Genomic DNA, 22455 nt, shown 5'->3' on the forward strand with positions numbered 1-22455 from the left:
GGGGGAAGAGGGTGGTAACAGCAGCACGTCACTCTGTGTGAACTCTGAAGTCACCTTATGTGATGTGCCTGTCTGCGCATCATTTCCAGTGACAGCTGACACCACTGCAGAGGTCTCAGAAACAGACTTCCTGTACATCTTGTATATATCATGAACCAGATAAAGTGGATTGACTCAGACTAGTGCCCCTCCTGTCCAAAAATAACCATAAACAGTGTTCTTCATCAACTGAAGAGCAGCAGGTTAATCGACAGGTGTCTTGCTCTTCCATATACACCACTTCTTTGGACAAACTTCATGCCATACCGAATGTGCTGAGGGACCACAAAGCATTCACACAACACAGGAGCTGGAAGAAGCTGGCACAGAGAATTATTGAATCATCATGACAGGGAGTTGAGGACAGACAAACAACGAACATATATCCTTAGCTCTATCATCCAAGGAAGCTAGTTATCTCTCCTGAGAAAGTCCACAAGAGAAGTTAAATACATTAAGAAGCACATGTAAGGCACCCAAACATGCTTTTGCACTCAGTGTGTGCACAGGTATGCTCTCATAGTTATTCCAATACACTACAAAACCTGGACCACTGTACTCAAGTGTTTTTTCAAGTCATAATCAGGCCCATTCCTTCAGTAAGATAAGAAAACCTACTGAAGCTCTTGATTCTCTTAAAATTGTTGATTGCCATCAACTTTCGCATACATAGTATGAGCAATGGCATCAACAGAGGAATGTTGAGAAACCGGGCAGAAGTTGCATCCAGCATACAAAAACTCTATGAATTTGCTCACGTAGGGAAAAGTATATAAGCAAAACCCAGGATTCCTATGAAGAATTGAACAAAAAAACCCAAACAAAACAAAACAAAAAGAAAACCAAACAAAAAAACCCCAAAGTAAATTAAGCACCAGGTGGTGTGGAAAAGAAAACAAACTATCAGTTGTGGACAGAGAAGTTAGGACTAAACTGGCAACATGCTTCATAACTTCAGGAATGTCTTCTGTCCTTAATTTAATTCCACAGGGTACATTAAGCATGATATATCAAAGGCTTTTTGGATTACCAGGCTCATGAATGAATAAGTGTTTCCATATGCATTTCTAGGGGTAAGAAAAGTCTATCTCTGGGACGATTCCACTGTAGTTCTGTCTTGTGGAACTAAAATGTTATTTCAAGTAAATTGCAACTAAAAGCTGCCCTCAAACAAGGAAAACCTGTAATTACTTTTTCTAAACCTAATATTTTTTTGCTTCCAGAGAAGTAGCTTTACTGGCTGGATTAAGATAGTAACTCAATGTAGAATCACCCTCCATCTGAACAGAACATATTTGCTTTGAAATAATGGCTGAAAATGACTGATTACAGCTATTAAGATGCATTAAAAATCTCAAGGGAATTCCATACAAGGTAATTCCAAAAAAATGTAAGATTTCATGCTTTCAAAACAAGGACATGCTAAATACTGATTTGCAATATGACTAAAGTTTTTTTTTATGCACAGGACTGTGCAAATGTTGCTGTTCAAAGAAAAGGCAGGTGGGCTCACTGATGTGTATCTTTTCATCCATTTGGAAGTGGGTCACAGCACCAGCTGATCAGAACAGTCACTGCATTTACTTCCCCCTGTCAAAGCAGAAAACCTTTCCAGAGGAGAGAGCCTCCAAGGCAGTTCACATTCCTTCTATGGGAGTAAGAGAAACCAAGAAGGATGCTGCTTATGAAACTGCAGGATGGAAAAGATTAAAGGCAACAGGCACAATTGTGTATATGATCATTCTAAAATACATGTACTTCCAAATACAAATTATGTCATAGCCTAAACTGCAAGAGACACCAGTAACTTTCAGATCTTTTCTGAAGGCTTAAGTGCTTCCATTAATTTTTCATACATTCTTGCTGGCTGCATGAGAACAATTCTAGGTGAACAGAAAGTAATTCTGATAAATCTCCCATAAAGTAAACCAATGAGAAATAGCAGCAAAATGTTTAATGCCTGTAATTTATTGTATACATACTCTGCAAAACTTATATGCATTTGGTGTGTGCAAAAGTATACACTTCTTTGACAGCACCAGAAAGCAGTTAAGCTATGTACCAGTTTTTAACCTGATTTGTCACATTGTGTAAAAAGACATTGTGCACACATGATATCCCCAAAGGAATAAATCATTGGCTAACACTAGAAGCACCCTTATTTACACACTAACACTTTAATATTGCATCACACCCACTCACCAAAATAAATAGAAGTACATTCATCACAATTTAAACACCAGTCTCTCCATATATTTATTTTCTTTGACATGTTTTGGTCTCCAGAAATATGCTATATCTAGAAATATGCATCAGCTACTAGATCATGTTACAAAATGCAAAAAAAAAAAAAATAGAAAATTAGTTTTCCTGGACAATATTTTGGGCTTTACACAAAAATAAATCCAGATTTCAATAGAGATCTCATATACTTCTTGAAAGATTTTTATTTTAAAGCACAGCACAGAGTTGCACACTAAGGCTTCCTGTGATATGCAAAACCCTGGCCTCCAAAAGATGTTGCTGTAAAGTGAAATACAGCTCAAGTGTAAATACAAGACATTTTCAAAAAGTAGTCATCAGTAGAAAGTGCCCTTCATTTGATTTAGCATTAGCAGTAAAGAAGTAGCTACCTTAATTGTGCAATCAAAGCCAGACCTGGAAGGGTTTTATGAAACGTATGTCATTTCACACTCTCAAGTTTAAGGATATAGAATCTGAGATAGCAGAAACCAACCAACCTTTTTATATTCCTACATTCAATACTTTTTTTGACACAATTTAGTAAAAAAGGCACATTGTCAAACAGTGAATTAAAAATCTAAAAACCAATTCAGAATTTCCTTAAATACAATTAAATCATTAGCTGAACATCTGATCCCAATAAACCAATAAAAGCATTCTTCCAGTTTTTCTTAACTTCAAATTCAGATGCACTTCGGACAAGTACTGAAATACTGTTACTAGATGAATACTATTAATCTGGCAAACAGTAAACATGTTTTTGGATACAAGGTCAGGAATTAAAAAAAACAAGTTTAGTTCCTTCCTAGCTGCTTTACAAATATGCAACAAACGCAAGCACATTAAAAGCCAAACATTTGTACAAAATATGAAACCTATTAGCATCCCATGCCAATTATGAGAAAGTACTTCTTGATCATAAAATTACAAATGTGTCCTTGAATAATTTTTCATATGAAATAGACAAAATTTAAACAATGTTCACTGTGTGAAGAGACAGTTATACAGTGTCTTAGGGAGGCTAGCAGAGTACATTCCAGTCACCATCTAAATGACAAAGTGCTTTACAGATTAAGAAGTTTAACTGATCTTGTGTGTTAAATAATCAGAAAGTAGTGAAATAATCAGGTTTTATTTAGCCTATATTTGTCTGAAATGCAGATTTCATTCCCAACTGAACCAATTTCAAATTAATGTATTTCTTTTGCTTCATAAGAGACTTTTTTTTCCCAACCAGGCAGGAAGTTGCTCACAGATATAGCTGTCTGGGTTGACAGACCTAGAGTCTTTTCCAGCTGAAAAGAATTAAGAAGTAAAAACCCAGAACTTCATCATGGTCCCAGTGTTCATTGTCTTAAATGGGTAATTCCAGAAACCAGGAAATTTCCAATAGGAAATTTTAGATGGTCCCAATGCAGCAGAGAATACAACACACTTCTAGACAGCGAGGTTACACTATCTTGCATGGTCTCAAGTGCACACACTGAGAAACAGTTTTTGTTAGTTAATAAAGTTAAAACTACAGAGGAGCAACAATGGTATCTTCATCGGGGCTCTGTGTCAGCTAATACTGAATTAGTTTATAGAATCTATACCATTAGCTTACTCACATGGATGTTTTACTGAGGCAGTGAAATCTTAGGCCATTGACAGAACACATCTTAAAAAGGCAAATCTGTTTTTTCTTACATTAAGAGTCAGATGTTTAAACTTGAGCAGCTTCCAAGACTGTTCTTTCCAGGTTGCTATCTGAACTGCTTCCTAGAAGCAGCACTGTTAAGAATAGGCCCAGGTTCCTTTGTCATTTTTCCACAACATTAAGTTTTCCTTTTTTAACCCCCCCAAGCAACACCCAAAGCCCTTTTTGTACTTTTCCAAGTATTTCTAGCATTAAAGCATAATGGCCTGAAGCAGCTGAAGATAGATACTATCAATGGAGTTCTGGGGCTTGAGGCAAAGCTGAGTAGTGACACTGGTGAACTTTGAAGGGCAACTTGGAGAAATCAAAGGAGATGCAACACCAGATTTGAGCTTCAGACTCTCGGTCCTGCAGACTTACCCAAACCCTGCGCTGATTGTAAACAAATTCAGTTACTGAAACAAACAGTCTTTAAGTGCATAGTTAGAAATAATGTGCAAATATGGGCATTAAGGTAAGTAACTGAACTAACTCTCCTGCTATACATAATACAGGTTTTTGGCTTGATGAAATCAATCACAACTATTAACATGAAGTTGTTAATATCGAGGAGCTGCAAATGCATTCTAACCAAATTTAATTCTGATGTGCTTTCTAAACATTTAAGATAATTAGATAGTGAATGCTTCACATTTTAAATAATTTAACACGTTGTATGTTTAATGTAAGAAAAAACATCATTTGTAAAAGCAGCAGAAGCTGTTAAACAAATGTGAATATCTACAGGGCAGGAAAAGAATTTCCAAGCATATGCCTCGAGCCCAAAAGCACAAGTTACATACAAACACTAGGAATTCCTGTTTTCAGGGTGTGTGTTTCTCATACTGAATTAGACTGGCATTGGAATTCCAGACACAGCAAAAGCCAACAATCTTTTGGCCATACACATAACTGTACAGTTTGCAAATGACATGCCCTTTTCTATTTAGAAATAAAGAGATTCAAATTATTTTTATGGGTCCTCAAATCAGAAGATATGCAGCACGTTATTGCCTTAAACAAACTTTGGCTGAATTTACACCCAAGCTGCTGCTGTACAGAAGATGACATTTCAAGACTTTGAGGCTCATGCTGGGAGACCAAGTAGGATATAAAGCAATTTCTGTAATTCTCAAGAAATATCAGGGAACAAGAACGCTATTCCTTTCTTTCAAGTGAATGCAAAATTGGTTTACTGGTACGTGGCCCACACAGTTCCATGTCAGTGCATAGCTAGTCAATATTTCTGCTGGCATTTTGAACTGGTTTAATCAATGGAAACATCTATTAATTTTATTCCATTTAATATGCATTAGTGCATTAATGTCTTTATAAAAAAACAACCCTGGCAAGTATTAAAAATAAATATCTTATTTAGGTCAAACTAAAGCCTTGCTTTTCAGTACTTTAATCCCTTTAAATATTCTTTTGCCCTCTAACAAGCAAATGGAAACTGAAATAGAGTAAGAGATGTACGGAGGCAGAGGGTAGCAGAAACATGAACAGAGTCAACACCGTAAGCCTGTTAACGTGTCCTCAGCTTCTTGGACTGTCTCTTCCGTTTCAATTCTTCTTCTTCCCGTCTCAATTCCTCGAGGTCTTCCTGAACACCGAGTCTCAAGCTGCCAAATAAGATTAAATCCTTTACACTGCTACTTCAAGACACATGAAGTTTGACTTTCACCCCTCCTTCAAGAAAAGCAATCCTAAAAGTACTCATTTGAACAATAATTTTAGAAGAATACAGCTTTACAAAAATAAAGATTTTATCATTAGTTTAGAATCAAATATTTTGAGGGGAAAAAATATTTAGAACTTCTGCTAAGAAATAAAGGTTGTTTAAAAAAAAAAAAAAGATACATAAGGTCTTTTTTTCCCCTCCCAAAAAGCAGCTGAAAAACATCCATCAATTCTTGCCAATACATCATCATACAAGTCATGGCAGGACTGATGCTCATCAGTTTCTAAGAGCCACCTAAACTTTTTAACACTGGCAAGGGAGTGAATGGATTTGTCAAACAGTAGACAAGTAAAAGATTTTGTTGCAACTTCCTGGCTTCAGGCACCATATACAGGTAGCTACAAGCTCTACCCTCAGTCCATCTGACTGATGAACAGGCCCACGGAAGAGATACTGATAATACAGCATGTTCTACCCACCTCCCTGAATTCAGGAAACTGCAGTCAGCCAAATAAGGGACAGAAACAAACACAACAAGGACCTATGTGATAAAACTGGCTTGATGAATGGTTTTTTCAATTTGGCTTAGAACAACTATAATTTAAGTGGACTTGCTTGGTTACAAGTTCCTCATTTCAAAAGGCACAATGCTTTTAACCAAGCACTCAGTGAAAAACAGTTGAGCATGGAAAAGGGTAAAACTGAGCTTAACTAAAATTTCATAACTCTACTGCCTTTATGCTGCACATGTAGTTAAAAGTGAGTCAGGAATTCAACTCTGCAAAAACTCTCTGGGTTTTCAACAGAGAATTTGGTTAACGGCAATATCACTTAAAATTCCAGTTAGTTCCCCTAACTTCATTTAATAGACTATAGATTTGGATGAGCTGCAGCTCTTCCTCAGAAGCAAGGAGGAATAAGAACACTGACTAACTTAACAAAGATGCAAGTTTCTAATGCTCAAGGCACCTTCTGAATAACAATATAAAAATTTCAGTAGAACAAAAGAATTTGGTGTCTCCGTGGATTCCAATATCTATAAAAAACTCTTAGAACTTTCACAAGTCTTATCCCCCAAGCCATTAAAAACCAAATCAGTTTATAACGTAAGAGTTGTGCAGGCCCAGAGGCCAAAACCAATATGAAAATATTAAGCAACAAACTTCCCAATTTCTATCCAAGTTTAAATCCATGCATACCTCCTAGCTTCTTCTTTCTGTTGCTCTCTCCAGCTGCTCTCCATATAACGTAAGGCATAGTCACTTTCATCTTTGTACCTGGAAGTTAAATATTAGTTTTCAGAACACTAAAAAACATCAGAGTGTAGAGTTAATGAATTCACATCCCTTCTTGGAAAGAACAATCAGTTGCCCGCAGATTTTAAGGTTTTAAAAGAACGTAAGTTACAAGCCTTGAAAATGCCTGTTTTCTTACACCTTATTGTCAGACAAGAGGGAAGTATTTAAATAGGCCAACTAAGAGCCTTCACTTTCCAGCAGTTCCTAGGCATACCAAGTTAGATCCTCTCACAGAGGAGGTGACACTATTGCATTTAGCAGTTCATACTTGGGCACTTACATCTAAAGAATCCTTAAGTATTGCAGACTGCTACAGAAGGCATTTTAACATCCAGTAATAAAGAGTTGCTATGAATTATCCAGGTGAGACAATGAAGCTGTGCTGTTTTCCAGTGATGTCCTAGTCAAATTTTATTGCTCCCTAAAAGAGCATTGGAGGCAGTGTGAAAATTCAAGGTATCTTCTGCAATAAGCAGCAGTAATGCTTGTTAAATTTCTTCAGTGCGATACAATTTCTGGATACCTGCACTTCCCCTATTTCTAAAACATTTTTATTTGTAGAACTACATTAATTTCCATTGTTCTACTGCTTGTTCTGCAGTATCTTAGGATGGTCATTTTTCTTACCTTTTCCGGTCATAGCCAAATATTTCCCGAATATGTTTTGATATTTCCTCTTGGGGTTCCCCTTCCTCTTCAATGAAGTCATCCATTTCAGAGTCATATTCATCATCATCATCATCATCTTCTATTTGCCTCTTGTAACTAATTGGTGGTCTTCCAAGACCTAAATGACAGGAGAGCAGAAAAAAAAAATCATTAATAACATGAACATTACATTAATTTAACAGGACTTCTCCTTGCTATACCTTGGGCACAGCCATTTTACAGCTTTGGGCTTCAAGGTAGAAAACTTCTGCCTCAAGTTAACTAGCAATTCTCAGAAACTCAGTAAAAGGAAAGACTTCCTCTAAGTTATGCTAGAGAAGATTACATATCAGTATCTGCAACAGCATCCTGAGGAAACCACCCAGCAGATGTCTTCTTTGTTCAGGGTTTTCTAGGCATGTATTCACTATACTCCACTCTGCTTGTTCCTGACCAGAAATAAATTTTTAGAACTGCTTGTTACCGATAAGATGAACTCACCAAAACACTGAAATGTAAAACCACAGAGAGCCTGACTGATTTTTCATGTACCCCTTCAAGCATCTGTTATTTATGACACTGTGAAATATTATAGACTAAGTATTATTAAGTGATGCTAGAAGTGAATTCTTTTCTTTCTAACAGCATTCATATACCAACATCCATCACAGGCTGCTTAGTTTTCTTTCATGTAATACTTCACACCACCTGTATTTCAAGAGTTATGAGCATAGGCAAAAATAAAAAGTTGCAAAGCAGAAAAAACATTCTACTGTTACAAGCAATCTTTAAAAGGCAAATGTGGTATTTTCTCCAAGTCTCCCTAACTGCATCTATAAATAGTCAGAAGTCTCTTAGTGACCTCAACTCAGACATGCATAAAACATACAAAACAATAACTAAGTGAATGTCCTTATTTTGGCTGGGATAGAGTTAATTTTCTTCCTTGGTAGCAGTACAGTGCTTTGTTTTGAATATGAGAAAGGTTAATAGCACACTAATGATTTAGTAGCTGCTTAATAGTGCTTTTTCTCAGTCAAGGACTCTTCAGTTTCTCATGCTCTGAAAGTGAGCAGGTGCACAAAAAGTCAGGAGGGAGCACGGCCAGGACAGCTGACCTGAACCAGCCAAAGGGATATTCCACACCATGGAACGTAATTTGTACTGTGCATCATGTGTTTCTCCTACATTTTACTCCCCTTTCATTACAATTATTACTGTTGTCAATATTATTACATTTATTTCAGCTATTAAACTGTTCTTATCCAAGTTTTACCCTTTTTTCCAGTTTTGTCCCCACTGGGGAACAGGGCAAGTGAGCATCTGCACGGTACTTAGGTGCTACCTGGGGTTAAACCACAACAGTGAAAAAAATCTGCTCTACAAATGTATACCTTGTGGATGAAGCACAGGTCTATGCCCTTGAAAAGGTCTCATTCCATTCATCTGTCCATTGCTAGGTCTTGTGACTAGGTTTTTAGAAGAAATGGTCTCTGACACGACAGTACACTTCGGTTTTACAGTTGCACCTGAGCCACTGCCTGGTCGCCCAGGTCCTGCGCTTGTGCTAATGCCTGGCCTTCCTGGTCCTGCTCCCAAGCTGCTGCCTGGTCGCTTGGCTCCTGTGCTTGGACTGATTCCTGGCCTTCCTGGTCCTGTTCCCAAGCTGCCGCCTGGTCGCCCAGGTCCCGCATTTGTGCTGCTGCCTGGCCTTCCTGGTCCGGTGCCCAAGCTGCTGCCCGGTCGTTTAAGTCCCATGCCTGAGCTGCTGCCTGGTCGCCCAGGTCCTGTGCTTGAGCTGCCAGTCGGCCTTCCGGGCCCCACGCCTGAGCCACCTTCCAGTTGCCCAGGTCCTGTGCTTGAGCTGCTGCCTGGCCTTCCAGGTCCTGTGGCTGAGCCGCTGCCCAGTCGCCCAGGTCCTGAGCTTAAACCACTTCCTGGCCTTCCAGGTCCCATGCCAGAATTGCTGCTGGATCGTCCAGGTCCTGCACCTGAACCACCTCCAGGATGTCCGGGTCCTCCTTTTCCTAAGCTGCTGCCTGATCGTTTTGCATTGGAGTTGACTCCATGCTGAAGGGCAGCAGTATTTCCTGGTTTTGCATGGGCAGGCTTTTTCAGGCTGGATTCTTTAGCAGATGGCAGCCTTTGAGCCCCATTGGCCATGGGTTTTGAGGGTGGCACGTGAGAACTTGAGCCAGACTTCCTAATACCATTGACAGGTAATTTACTATGACTGCTACCAGTAGAGCTTTTTAAGGAGCCATTTTGTGGGTTTTTTTCCATATGATCAAATCTGGAGGAAGATGATGACCGTGAGTGTTTTTCAGTCAATGCTGGTGCTTTGGATTTCTTATCAATACCACCCATAGAAAGCGACACATTGGGTTTTGATGTGGAATGTTTATCTACTGAGCTTTTATTAAGTTTTGCATTTACAGATGTTTTTTGAGAAGACATTTTTTTTGAAGAGCTGGATATCCCTGTAGTCTTAATCTCCTTCTCATTTTTCTTATGCATTTCTACTCTTTTGTTTTTGCGTCCCAAATACTCCCTCTCTCTCAATTCTTCTGCTGTTCTGGGTCTCTCTTCTACCTTTTTCACTGGTTTTATTTCCACTGGTTCATATTGTTTCTTTTCAGCAAGCCTCAAGAGCTCTGTAAAGTTCAGAGGTGGTGGTGCACTTTTGGGAGGTGCCTTTGGTTTCACTGCAACTTTGGATGGTTTCTCTTCATATTCTTCTTGCTCATGTTCAGATTCAGTCTGACTGTACTCAAGTTGCTCAGTTTCATCTTCTGTAGCATACTCAGCCTCTGGGGTCTGAGCAACATTCTCACTCATCCTCCTCTTTTTAGGCTTCTCTTCAACAGGAATACCATTATAGCCATAAAAATTATCCTTTGTTCGTGAGGCCATAGCTCTTGCCTTTCTGTCATGTTTCAGTTCAATACGCCTTGCCAAGAGTTGCTCTTTCTTTCTTCTTTCTTCCAGTGCTGTATGAAAACCAGGAGAAAGTTAGGCAAAAGCACTACTTTTTACTTCAATTTCTTCCAAACTGATAAACCATTTAGGACAGTAATTTAAGGATATCTGGCTCACAGGTATCCAAAATAGAACAGAAAATGACCAGAGGTCTGCCAACAGGGCAGGCTAACCCACCTGTATAAGCTACTCCAACAAAGGCAAGCAATTAAAACAAATGCTGTTATGGCAAAACCCACTAAGGCCATTCAAGGGAAGCAGCTCTCCAGAATGCCAGGAAAACTACAGAGAAGCACTGTGTGAGAAGGTACAGAAGGAGTTATGGGATCTCTGGGTAGTAGAGGGAGTTCTGAGACTGAGCAAGAGAATTTTGAGACTGTACAGAATTTACTATCAGATGTTTAAGGGAAGATGAGGGAATAAAAGAGTATTGGGGGGATAAGAATAGGGAAATACGACAAGTGTGTGTGTAGAAGCATGCAGGGTTGATACAGAAGCAGTCAACCACAGATAAGCAAGCATCTGGTCACTACACATGTCTGATAAGAGACTATCTCCACAGTGTGTCTTATACTCTTACTGAACAGTTTTTAGCTATTTTCTGCATGAGAATGCTGTCTTATGTCTGTGTGTGGTCCACTGACAAAATTCAGGCTGAACTAGCTGGTGAAGAGGTAAGAGATCTGAACACCAAATACTGGAGAGACCAAGGGTGTGGGGGCTAAATATCAGAAAGATTCAGGAAAAGCATAAATTCCTAGAAAATGGACTGGGCTACTCATTGTTTGGGTGCTTGTAAAGGTACCATTCCCTGTCTATATTATTCCATTGTCAAGGGCTGTGACTGTGCAGCATTCCTATATGGAATTCATGCTCAGTCTTGCTTCTGGGTGCACCTGACAGCAGGAATAAGGAGCAGTCTCATGACTGGCCCAGGAGAGGAAGAATACCCTGGGCCATCCAGTCCATCAGATTTAATAAAACATCAGAAGCAATGCAATATTAGTTCATTCTATAGACTATTTGAAGGAAATATAATACAGCGGAAAAATTGGGGCTCAAACAAAGCCTCTGACATACACATTTAAAATTCAGACTGTATTGATACATTAAGTGAACACACAACAACAGCAACTCTTTCCATTTTCCACACAGATGAAGCTTCTCAAACTTGCGTTACCAAAGTCCAGATGGCTTCTTGCTCTTACCTTAACTACTTCTCAGTAGTTCTAAGTAAGACTACTTACTTAGTCCTGGCTTTCCCTAAGCCCCAGGAATTTCTGTGCATAAATTCCAGAAACAGACATGTAGCCATATTTACAAGAGCTTTGAATAAGGGGGCAAATCTCAAAGAATCAACAGAAGTCTACTATAGGAAATATTCTGGACTTTTACCTTTTTTTCTTTTTTCTTCTTCTTGCCGTCTGAGAAATGCTTGCACTGCTGCAGACTCTACACCCTTGACTTTTGGAACTTTTTTGGGAGGACCAACGGCCAAACTGTACCTTTTCTGCAAAGAACAAAGAAATAGGTCAGAAGAGTTAAGAAATGTAAAAATCAGTTTTTGAAACTGAGCAGTTGCATGATAGTCATGTATTTGACTGTAAGCATAGAGATGGTCCAGAATATGCAAACAAAAAATTCCCACTGAAGCTGAGAGTTGTTGGATACACTTGACTCCTAGACGTACTTTGTTTCAGGCTGACTAAGGAACAACAGGCCTCAAGTCATTGGGGAAAACCTGCAAGCTAGAAAGTCACTGGCTCCCATACAAGGGACTAGAGGTATCTTGAAACATATTTTGAAAGGTGGTTTCAAAACCCAGAAGAGCAAGATAACCAAAGTATTGAACAAGATACAAGCACTAAAATGAAGACATCTATCTTGTCTATACTGTTGACCAGCAGCCAACTACCTCACCCTCTAAATATTACCTTCAGGATGGGCCCCCATTTGAGCTCAGCTGCAGTTCAGGCAGAACTGCACGGCAGGTGACACCTCCTGAGCAGGGACACCTTTAAAGGTTAGAGATTCCTTACCTGAAACTAAGAGACCCTTCCTTACCCAAGGCAGAGGGATCCCTTACCCATGACAGCTCCTCAGTAGGTGACTGAGGATGCTGAAGTAGTATGAGGAAACATTAATAATTCATTAATTCCATATTATTATAAACACCGTATGGATAATTTCACTAGACACAAACCATTAACCAGGTCTGAGACTACAATTGGATCCAGCCACACCTAGGCTCCAAAAGGAGTTTAGAAAGCAAAGGAGTCAGCTCTGAACCCTGTGATTCAACAGGAAGGTGCTCCTGACTCTTTGCGTCACCAGTCTGAGAATCATTCTAGCTCAATTTGAACTCTATTTTCATTTGTGTTTCTTCCACTGAGTAATTATTAAGATGAACCTTGCATCAAACTCATAGAACCTTGTCAAACCACTGTTAAAACTTTGTTAAATCCCACTGAACTTACTGAACTGTCAAATTATTATTTTATCTCAAAACACATTGCTGCAGGTCTTTTTAGTGAGATACTTTCTACTCATCTGTGACAGGGATTCGCTCAGCTTTTGGAAGGAATGAACAGGAAACCAGAAAACAGGAAGGGAAACAGAAATGAGTGAAATGCACTGGACTAATAAGGAATGTAACGGCTGCATTAGTAATGGAATAAAAATATTTCAGTTCAGCCTTAGTCTTTGACCAAGCAGGAACCAAAAGCAAACTACAGCTCAAGCTGCCAGAGTCAGTTCAATTCCAGACTGCAGGCTTACAGCTCCATTTCCAGATTGCTTGTGGACACTCATTTCAGTTTCAGGTTATCTAATTCAGTGAAAATACAGAAATCGACTAAAAAATTTAATTATTCCAAAAGTTGGAATGGACTTCACCAGTAGGCTGATGTAAAACCAGCAATACTGATTTTAGTTCCTGCTGACAGTGACTACTGTATATCAAGGAGTTACTGATCCACATAGCAGGTGACCTGAATGGGTCCAGGTCTGCACTCCACTTATCGCCCGAGATCAGTGTGTGACCTCAGCACTAACTGTGACAGCACACACAGCCCACACCTGGCAATTACAGCACTTGCATGTGGTGTAATTTGCCAGGTAAAGAGAAGGCTCCAGAGAGATCTTATTGCAGCCTTTCAGTACTGAAAGGGGGTGTATAAGAAATATGGGGACAGACGTTTTAGCAGATCCATCAGCAATAGGACAGGGGGTAATGGTTTAAAACTAGAAGAGGGTAGATTCAAACTACATATAGGTAAGAAATTGTATATGATGAGAGTGGTGAAACACTGGCACAGGTTGTCCAGAGAGGTTGCAGATGCATCAGATGCAGATGTTTCCCTGGAAACACTGAAGTTCAGGCTGGACAGAGGTCTGAGCAACCTGATCTATTTAAACATGTCTCTGCTCATTAGAGGATTGTTGGACTAGATTACCTTTAGCAGATCCTATTCTACAATTTTATATCATATCTTGAAGTGAAGCAGCATGTTTTCATATAACATCCTCTTCCTTGGCAGAGGAAGCGATAAATTGTGCCATTTACTGCCAAGGACATCCTGCAAAAGCTCTAAAGACTACAATGTTGGTCATTCACACCATGGACAGGATTTGCACAGCTTGCCATGCCTAGATGTCTGTCCAGTGCTGTTCAACTTGGGATTCCCACAACTGAACAGATGCAAAGTTATCTAGGCTACCCCCTTTTTTGCTTCTCCTGTTAAATCCGATAAATTTTAATCAATATCTTAAGAGATCAAGTGTCTTTCTTACTGGGATCTATTATAACAAACACTTGCCCCAATGTGCTATGCCTGTTCAAACATTGCCTTTCACAAATGTACCAGACTCTGCTTAAAATGGAAAAAAAATCCCAAAGACTTTTCTTAACTTCTTCCTACAGACTACAGAAAAAAACCCAAAGCAACAAGACCGAGACAGTTGCAAATATAAATACAATAGAAATAGAAACCAGTTAAACCCAGAAGCAGCTGGAAAGCAAAGTGCATTTAGGAACAAAAGAAACCCAAACCCAAAACTGAGGTTTGGGAGGGCTTTTTTATTTTAGTAGTAAGACAATAGATTAAAATCTAAACCAAGATCTCCCACATGAGACATTAGGATCCTCACCAACAGAAAGAGCTGTGAAAAAACAGTATCACTGAAGAGCCACACAAGTCAGCATTTCCATATATTTATGTACATGATCATCCTATCCTCATGTAGCCTTATAGAACCTAAATAAAATAATTAAATTATAATATCTGGCAAAGAAACCTACATCCAAATCTTTTAGAAGCAATAATCAGGCAGGCTAGTGGCATAACTCTCTAAAAATTCCAATATCCCCCAATTGAAGCCTTCATTCAAATTTCTGATTAATTGATCTGCAGCATATTAATAGATCCTTTGATTAATTACTAACATCCAAATCCATACGTTATCTTGAATATACATGCACTAAGAAGCAAGGTTCAGAGGCTCATCCCCAAACTGCAGCCAAAATTGACTCCAAGAAAGGCAGCTACAATACCAGCTACTTGTAGTAGCCTCAAGAAATTTCTGAAATGACTAGAACAGAATTACAAAGATGCACCATCCATACACACTGCAGTAGTAAAACCTGCAATGTTGCCTCATCACACTGAAGACCTACTACAGTCACGCTCACTTACTGAGCTTCACCTCTGTGGAAGGAAGTTTACAATCTGAGAACTGACTTTCTTGTTTGCACCAAAAGCATTCCAAGATCTGACTGTTCAGGAAACCTGAACCGTGATGCAGCATTGCCTCTCAGTTTTTGCTCAGATGTGGCCCATGACTCAGTGCCCCCAACTAACCTGGCTTACTCCACCTGAATTGGAAGAGAGAGAGAAATCCACGCATTATTAGTCAAAATCCTTTCAGAAAAAGGTTGAAGCAAATTAGAACCTTAGAAACAATATTCGGTGTTTTGTAGTATACTACAGTGAGTAGTATAATGATATATAATATTATACTCATCTTAGGATAATAATAATTACTATTATCATTTACTAATTTTCTTACGAAGTCAAATATGTCACGTTTTGCCATTGGTAACCTAATTTGGCAAAGCTGGGTTTAATTACTCAATTTCTACAGAGTTTTTAAAAACTGAGAATTTTCAAGACTGAGGATACAGCTGGACTCTATCTTAAGGGTCTTTTCCAACCTAAATGATTGTGTGATTCTGAAAGAGTTTTATGCCTAAGGAGCACCTTTGAAAACTGCTAAACAGCAGGGACAAATGTAGATTGATCTATTCTGTTAGAAAACCTTATAAAGAATTAAAGTGATGGGGAAGCAGTTTTCAGGCTTTGTTTTGCTGTACTATGACCAACAGTCGTATCTAGGAGCAGGTTTGTAAAGCAGATGGACAGACAAGCTGTTTTCTGACTGCCACTAACAAGGCACATCATGCAAAATTCAGATTTAAGTCTTCCTATCACTAGCATTTCTTGGTATTGACTAGCAACTGGTCACGCAGCTAAACAATTCATAAATTAATACCCATTTTCTGTACAGTGAATCACTACTATTGTTGACACAAGTTTCATTCACTTTCATTTAGAAATAAAATGACCTACTTAAGTAGTCTTTTTAAAAGCACTGAACCATGCACATGTTCCACAAACACTGATAAAGTGTTTGCATGAACATGCACCAGATTCCAGGTAAACCAGACAAAATAGGCCAGGGCATGTCACTTCATCATCTAAGAAGCAGCAGCATTACTCTGGCTTTTTATAACTATTGCTAGGTTGGTTAAATCAACAGAGTAATAGAAATGCCTTTAGGAGAGAGCAGGTCAAGCTGTTCCCAGAACACTGCACTATTCGAGTTGTAAACATGGATTATTTGCTCTGAAGTCACTGACTTCCTTCAAAACATGGCACATGATCCTGATACAGTTGCAGCTACTTCCATGTCAGCACTCAAGTGGACTGTAAAACAGAATTTATAAAATAATTGTAAACTTTGTGGCATCCAAATAAAGCCCCAAAAGGCCTAAACCAAATACCAGCCCCAGACAGAAGCAACAGCAGTAGTATTGCCTTTAACAGTGATCAGCATTTACACAGGTAGCAAGATAGGAGTGATCAATTCGGCCAAACCTGGTTCTCAAGTAGAGCACCTGTGCAACTAATTATTGCTGTGGGCTTGCACACACAATGTAAAGACAATTCTACTTGTGTTATTCAGTATGGACAACTTGCAGAGGCTCTCACAGGCTGGGGATTTTTTTGTGTGCTTCCTTTTCACTAGCACGTTGTGACCCCCGCGTGATATTACAACACTTTTCCTCTTCTTCCTTACCATTCACCAAGACATGGAGCCTTCTCCAAGGGGAAGTCTGTTTCCCCCTAAATATTCTGCAGGGTATAACTTTCTGGTAACATCAGCAATGGTTCATTCACAGTATACATCCTTGTTTGTGTCACTCCTTTCACAATGCCCTAATACCAGTTCCTCAAAAGGCTGCTTTCTAAACTGTAAGTGGCCATTGGTGTTAACTGCCCAGAGGCCTCTGCTATCATCCTGGACTGGTATTTCCAAGGCCTCTGCTACAGTCTCACCACTGGGTTCCCAGCAGCTCCCTCTGCAGCCTTAGAACATGTGCACACAATGATTTCTCAACTACTGTTTTCAATATCTAGTATTGACAAACTAAATGGTAGATAATGAGCATGCTTAAGTTTGTTCCCCTTCATCTTCCAACAATCCCTACCAAGAGAAAGGCTTTTCTGATAAGAGTATTTTGACTATCAGCTCACACTGCTCTCCTCTCCCAAATCCAATTTAACCAGGTCGTACATTTTATTCCTAAAAAAGCAAAAATAATTTCTTAAGATTTCTGCAAGTGCTACCACAATATCCAAGTTGAACCATTAGCTGGAAAAAAGGCAGAAATTTCTTCTATTAAATGTTGCTTCACAGAGAAAGCAAATTAAACAGATACATTATGCTTTCCTTTCTGTAGTCCTATGTTAGTCCCCACTTTCATCTGCTTTTGCAAAAAAAACCAGACCAGAAATAGAAAAAGCTGAAAGTTTTACACATTCTAGTCAGCATTTGCAAGCATTTAAATCGTGACAGTCTGGAACTTAACTGTCAGGTCAGTCGAGAGTAAAAGCCCTCCTCACCCCTGCCAACATTTTACACTGTATCTTGCAGCTCACACGTGGAAGCTGATATAATCCAAAGCATTTCAGGTCCTCTTTTGAGGCAAGTTTTAGGCACATAATAAATGCACACACACTGATCAAGAGGAGTCTGATCCTACAACAGCCTGTATTTCACAGCCATTCCCCACTACTTCTCTTGCAGGGCTTCTCTTGTCTATGGGCAAGCGTTCAATAGTCTGTAGAGTAGAATTTGACGGTCAGGCTCTCTAGCCCAAGGTCCTCCTCTGAACAAACTCTGGGATTCTGCTAGTGTTTCACTTCACAAATACTTTGTTTCTCATAGCCACCTGTATCTGTCAGCTTCACTGGGGGTTGTTTTGTGACGCTAGGTATCAGTCTGACTAAAACTGAGACCTCAGCAAGTGCTGAAGTGAATGACAAGATGTTCCCGTTTTGGGTCTCCTCTTTGTGGTTAAATGATATTCTGTATCAGATTTGATGTGTCAATTCTGAACACCAAAGATTCGTCCTCAGTTAAAAGGAATTGGGAGCAATTTGAGATAATTCCTAATAAATTATTAATGACAACAAACATTAAGTGAAATAAAAGGTTCCAACTGCACTCGGTTTTTTTTTTTAAACTGCAATAAAATTCTGTATGTTAAAGAATAAGTATGATAAAAATATCTGGAAGTGCTTCACCACATCCATAACGTCATTTAAAATTTGTGGCATAACAGTATATCAATTTCACCAAAAAGAATGACGAAGTATTTAACTCTTACTAAAATCAACATGAAATCATGTCTAGTCAAAGCAAGATCATGTTGAAAATCTAATGAACTGCTAACATGAACATATGTAACAAGATACAACAGCAAAGTCCCTATGGAATATTAGGTGATAAAAACTGGGGCTCTACTCAGCAACTGCTAGAAAGATTATTAGCAATACATCACTAATAGCTTAGACACTAGTTCATATATGTACTGTTTTATTTAGAAACAAAACCTGATGCAACTAATAGGGCACTAAAAGGCTGATTTCAGCAATGTTCCTTTTCAATCTGGATTTCCATAGGAAGATGAACAAGCAGATTTGTTTTTACAGGGACATGACGTAATATCTGCTTTATCCAGGTCCGCCTTTTACAGTACAAGGCCATATTGTTTCTTAGAGTTTTTATATAGTTTCCACTTTGAACTACACACTACTTGTATAATGCATATATAGACTTTTAATATTTATTACTTGTGTATGTCACTACTTTTCATTACAATGGACACGGAATATTTAATTCAGTGCACTGTAAAGTTTAAAAAACTTCTCAGAGGGAAATTCAGGGGATATGGTCATTAATGCAGGAACTAACATTTCTGGAAACCTAGTAGCTTTACATACCAGTAAATTTTGTAATTAGTCTATATGGTGTTTTTAACAAAAATATTTTAAATTAATTACATTCTTCTTATACAAATACATTTAATATACTAGCTTTAATGTAGTGGAGTTACTTGGACGTCCAAAGATCGTAAAACCTCCATAGGCTCTCTTTTAAAGCCAAGCAGCTGCAGATAACCTCAAGCTGTACCAAGTACAGCTCTGCTTTTTGCTCAGAGGCTAGGGCCAACTTTAGAGTTAAAACCTGCACCACTAATGTGCTAAACAAACTGCTTCAGCTATGGATTCAACTGCACTCTCACTACATGAGTTAATTAGGAATTAGCAAATCCTAATGCTGCCTTTTCTAAAAAGAGTAACTAAACCCTCATCCATTGCACAAGTAGGATTGCGTCCCTCCACCACCACATCCACAATGGAGAACATGGCAGATACTTTATCAACTCATCATCACGAGTTATAAGTACTGTGGCAAAAAAAATCATGGCACAGTACATTAAAGCTGCATGAGAAAACTAAGAATGTAATAAGAAGCTTTAAACATCTGAAGTAAGAATTACAATAACCCAGTGACAATTTAGTGGAACAGTTTGTTTTAAGACTAATAAAATAGGCATTGAAATATCTTAGAGTATTTCTATATTTGATATTTTAACATTTATGTTACAAACCAGGTGTCTAAGTAGAGTCAGAGACAAACTAAATGTGCCTAAATTTAAAAAAGCATATTTTATAGTATTTTAAAGACACAATGGAATCTAATTAACTACACATATCTACCATATGGTTGGTACATATTATCAACTGGCCACAATATTAGCAAGCATTACCAAAGTTCTATTAGTGATACAGATAGACTGATACTCTGATTTCTACAGTGTTTCCATTTTAGTGGTGTCAGAACTAATGAATTTCTCACTAACTAATGAGTTAATTTTTTCTGCTTTTCCCACTGTTTATGCTAAAAACAACTACCCCTCTCATCTACACTGGTTTAAATGAGCTAATCATAGAAACATAGAACTCTGGCACTCTGTTAAAGAATAAACAGAAAAAATGTTTCCCTAGCTGGTGGTTACCCAAGAGAAAATATTTTTTATCCAAATAAGCATGCATGACTTATAATTTGGGTCCTGCCAGAGGAATAAAACCCAGGATATTAATATATGAAAAGGCCACGGACCCTTCCTACTGCCAGATTTCATCCAGCCATGCAAGTGGGTTATTTCACACCGAATCCACATATTACTGATATCTCGAACTAGAACACAAACTGCTGAAGCACAGATCTCAGAATATCAGCAATATACCAAATGCCCTCTGCCAATCATCCCCCACAGCGTTACAGGTTATTCCTTCGCAATGGATAGAATCAACTGGGTTGGAAAAGACCTCAGAGATCATGAAGTCCAACCCTTGATCCAACACCGCCGTGGTAACTAGACCATGGCACTAAGTGCCACATCCAGTCTCATGTTAAAAACCTTCCAGGGACGGTGAATCCACCACCTCCCTGAGCAGCCCATTTCAATGCCTGATTACTCTCTCTGTAAAAAATTTCTTCCTAAAGAAAGACGTCACGCAACGCAGCACATCCACCCGAAACTTGTCACTTTGTCTCCGACCCGCACTTGAGACGTGGCAGACTTCTGCTTCCAGAGCAAACAAAAGGACTTATCCGACTTTTAGCCACAGGCTTCCCCCGCAGCAGCGCTTCGTTCTGGGCATCTCGGCACTTCCAGCGGCCAGCAGTCGCCAGCCCCGGCTGCCCCCTCCGAGCCCGGCCGTGCCGGGACCTGTTGACTGAAGGGGTCCCGCTCGCCCCCTCCCCGCACACAGACTTCTCCAGCCCCCACGAGCGAGAGCCCCCGGCCGGCGAGGCGACAGGCCCGGCCGGGCCCGACACCAGCTCTGCCCACGCGGGGGCCGAGGCGGGCAGGGGACCCGCATCCCGGCGGGACCGGGCGGTGCGGGACCCGCCGCCGCCGCCGCCCCACGGGCTGCGACCGCCACCGCGCCCCGGCCCCGCGCTGCCCCCGCCAGCCGCGGCCGCCCCGCAGCTCACCGGCACCGCGTTCAGCCCCTGCTGCTCCGAGGCCATCACGAGAATATTGCGGAAATCCATGGCCGGGCCGGATAACCGGGGGGCTGCGGCAGCCGCCCCGCTCCCAGCGCTCACCGCCCGCCGCCCGCCGCCCGCTCGGCCCCGCTCGCTTCCGCCCGCTGCCGCCCTACCCTTTATATAACCTCGCCTGGCGCCGGCGTCACTTCCCCTGTGGCGGCGCCTCGCCACGGGAAACGGGGCCGGGAAAGGAGGAGGGGAACGGGGGCGATGCCTCACGGGAGCCCCGCGGGATGCCGGGGCCCAGGGATGCGGCGGGGCGGCCTTATGAGCCCACGGGGGCCGGCCCCGCCGTGCCCTGCCCGCCCTGCCCTCCCTGCCCGCCGCCCCCCGCACGCAGCTGCCGCCCATGCGGGGCTGATGATGCCGCGGTCCGTCCCTTCGCGCTCTCCGGCTTCGCCCGCTGAAACGCCTCGGAGAGAGGCTGTTTGCAAGGGCACGTAGTGACAGAACAAAGGGGAATGGCTTCAAACTGAAAGCGAGCAGGTTTAGATCAGATGTTAGGAAAAAATTCTTTACTGTGAGGGTGGTGAGGCACTGGAACTGGTTGCCCAGAGAAGTTGTGCGTGCCCCATCCTTGGAGGTGTTCAAGGCCACCTTGGATAGGGCTCTGAGCAACCTGGTCTAGTGAAAAGTGTCCCTGCCCATGTCAGGGGGGTTGGAACTAGATGATCTTTAAGGTCCCTTTCACCCCCAAGCATTCTATGATTCTATGAATATTATTCCTGACCTTGGCATGGGGATGTATCCCACGTTTTTCTATTATTTTTTTCAATAGCTACTCTTGGTTTTTCAGTGGCAGTCAGGATTGGGGTGTTTTGAAGCAAAAAACCCTTTTGGGGGGATGGCCAGTGGCTCCAAGTGCACCCTGACACTTGCCCCCATTCCCAGCAGTCAGCTCCAGCCACCAGCTTGGCCCTGAGGGGACACAGGCCAGGCAAAAATCCTGTAACAAAAGAGGAATATGGATTAAGTTTCCTCAGTGATGTCTCTTGGCTTATCGAGGCTTGAAAATCAGTGCTTGGCTTCTAGGGGTGTCACAGTTACATCAGCAGCGTGCTCCCAGCTGCAGGAATACTGCCTGATAAACAGGGCTCCCAGGAGCAATGCTGACTCTCAGAGTGGCCAAACAAAACACTCTGTGTGTGTGTATGTATGTTCAAATATTTTTCCAGGTCTCTAACAATCTGGAACATTGT

At 40.6% G+C, this 22455-nt stretch overlaps 1 protein-coding gene across 1 annotated transcript; it reads right to left on the reverse strand.

Moving 5' to 3' along the window:
• Nucleotides 1-1986: 1986 nt before the first annotated feature.
• SPTY2D1 (SPT2 chromatin protein domain containing 1) lies at nt 1987-21340 on the reverse strand. Its single transcript, XM_032691472.1, has 6 exons — nt 21200-21340; nt 11963-12077; nt 8983-10578; nt 7568-7727; nt 6842-6919; nt 1987-5583 (listed from the first exon to the last, which is right to left on the reverse strand). Exons 1-6 carry the CDS (start codon nt 21257-21259, stop codon nt 5487-5489), a joined length of 2106 nt encoding a protein of 701 aa, XP_032547363.1. The 5' UTR covers nt 21260-21340; the 3' UTR covers nt 1987-5486.
• Between the last annotated feature and the right edge of the window lie 1115 nt (nt 21341-22455).

The sequence above is a fragment of the Chiroxiphia lanceolata genome, chromosome 6 (assembly GCF_009829145.1).
Source record: "Chiroxiphia lanceolata isolate bChiLan1 chromosome 6, bChiLan1.pri, whole genome shotgun sequence".
In the NCBI taxonomy this organism is placed as follows: Eukaryota; Metazoa; Chordata; class Aves; order Passeriformes; family Pipridae; genus Chiroxiphia; species Chiroxiphia lanceolata.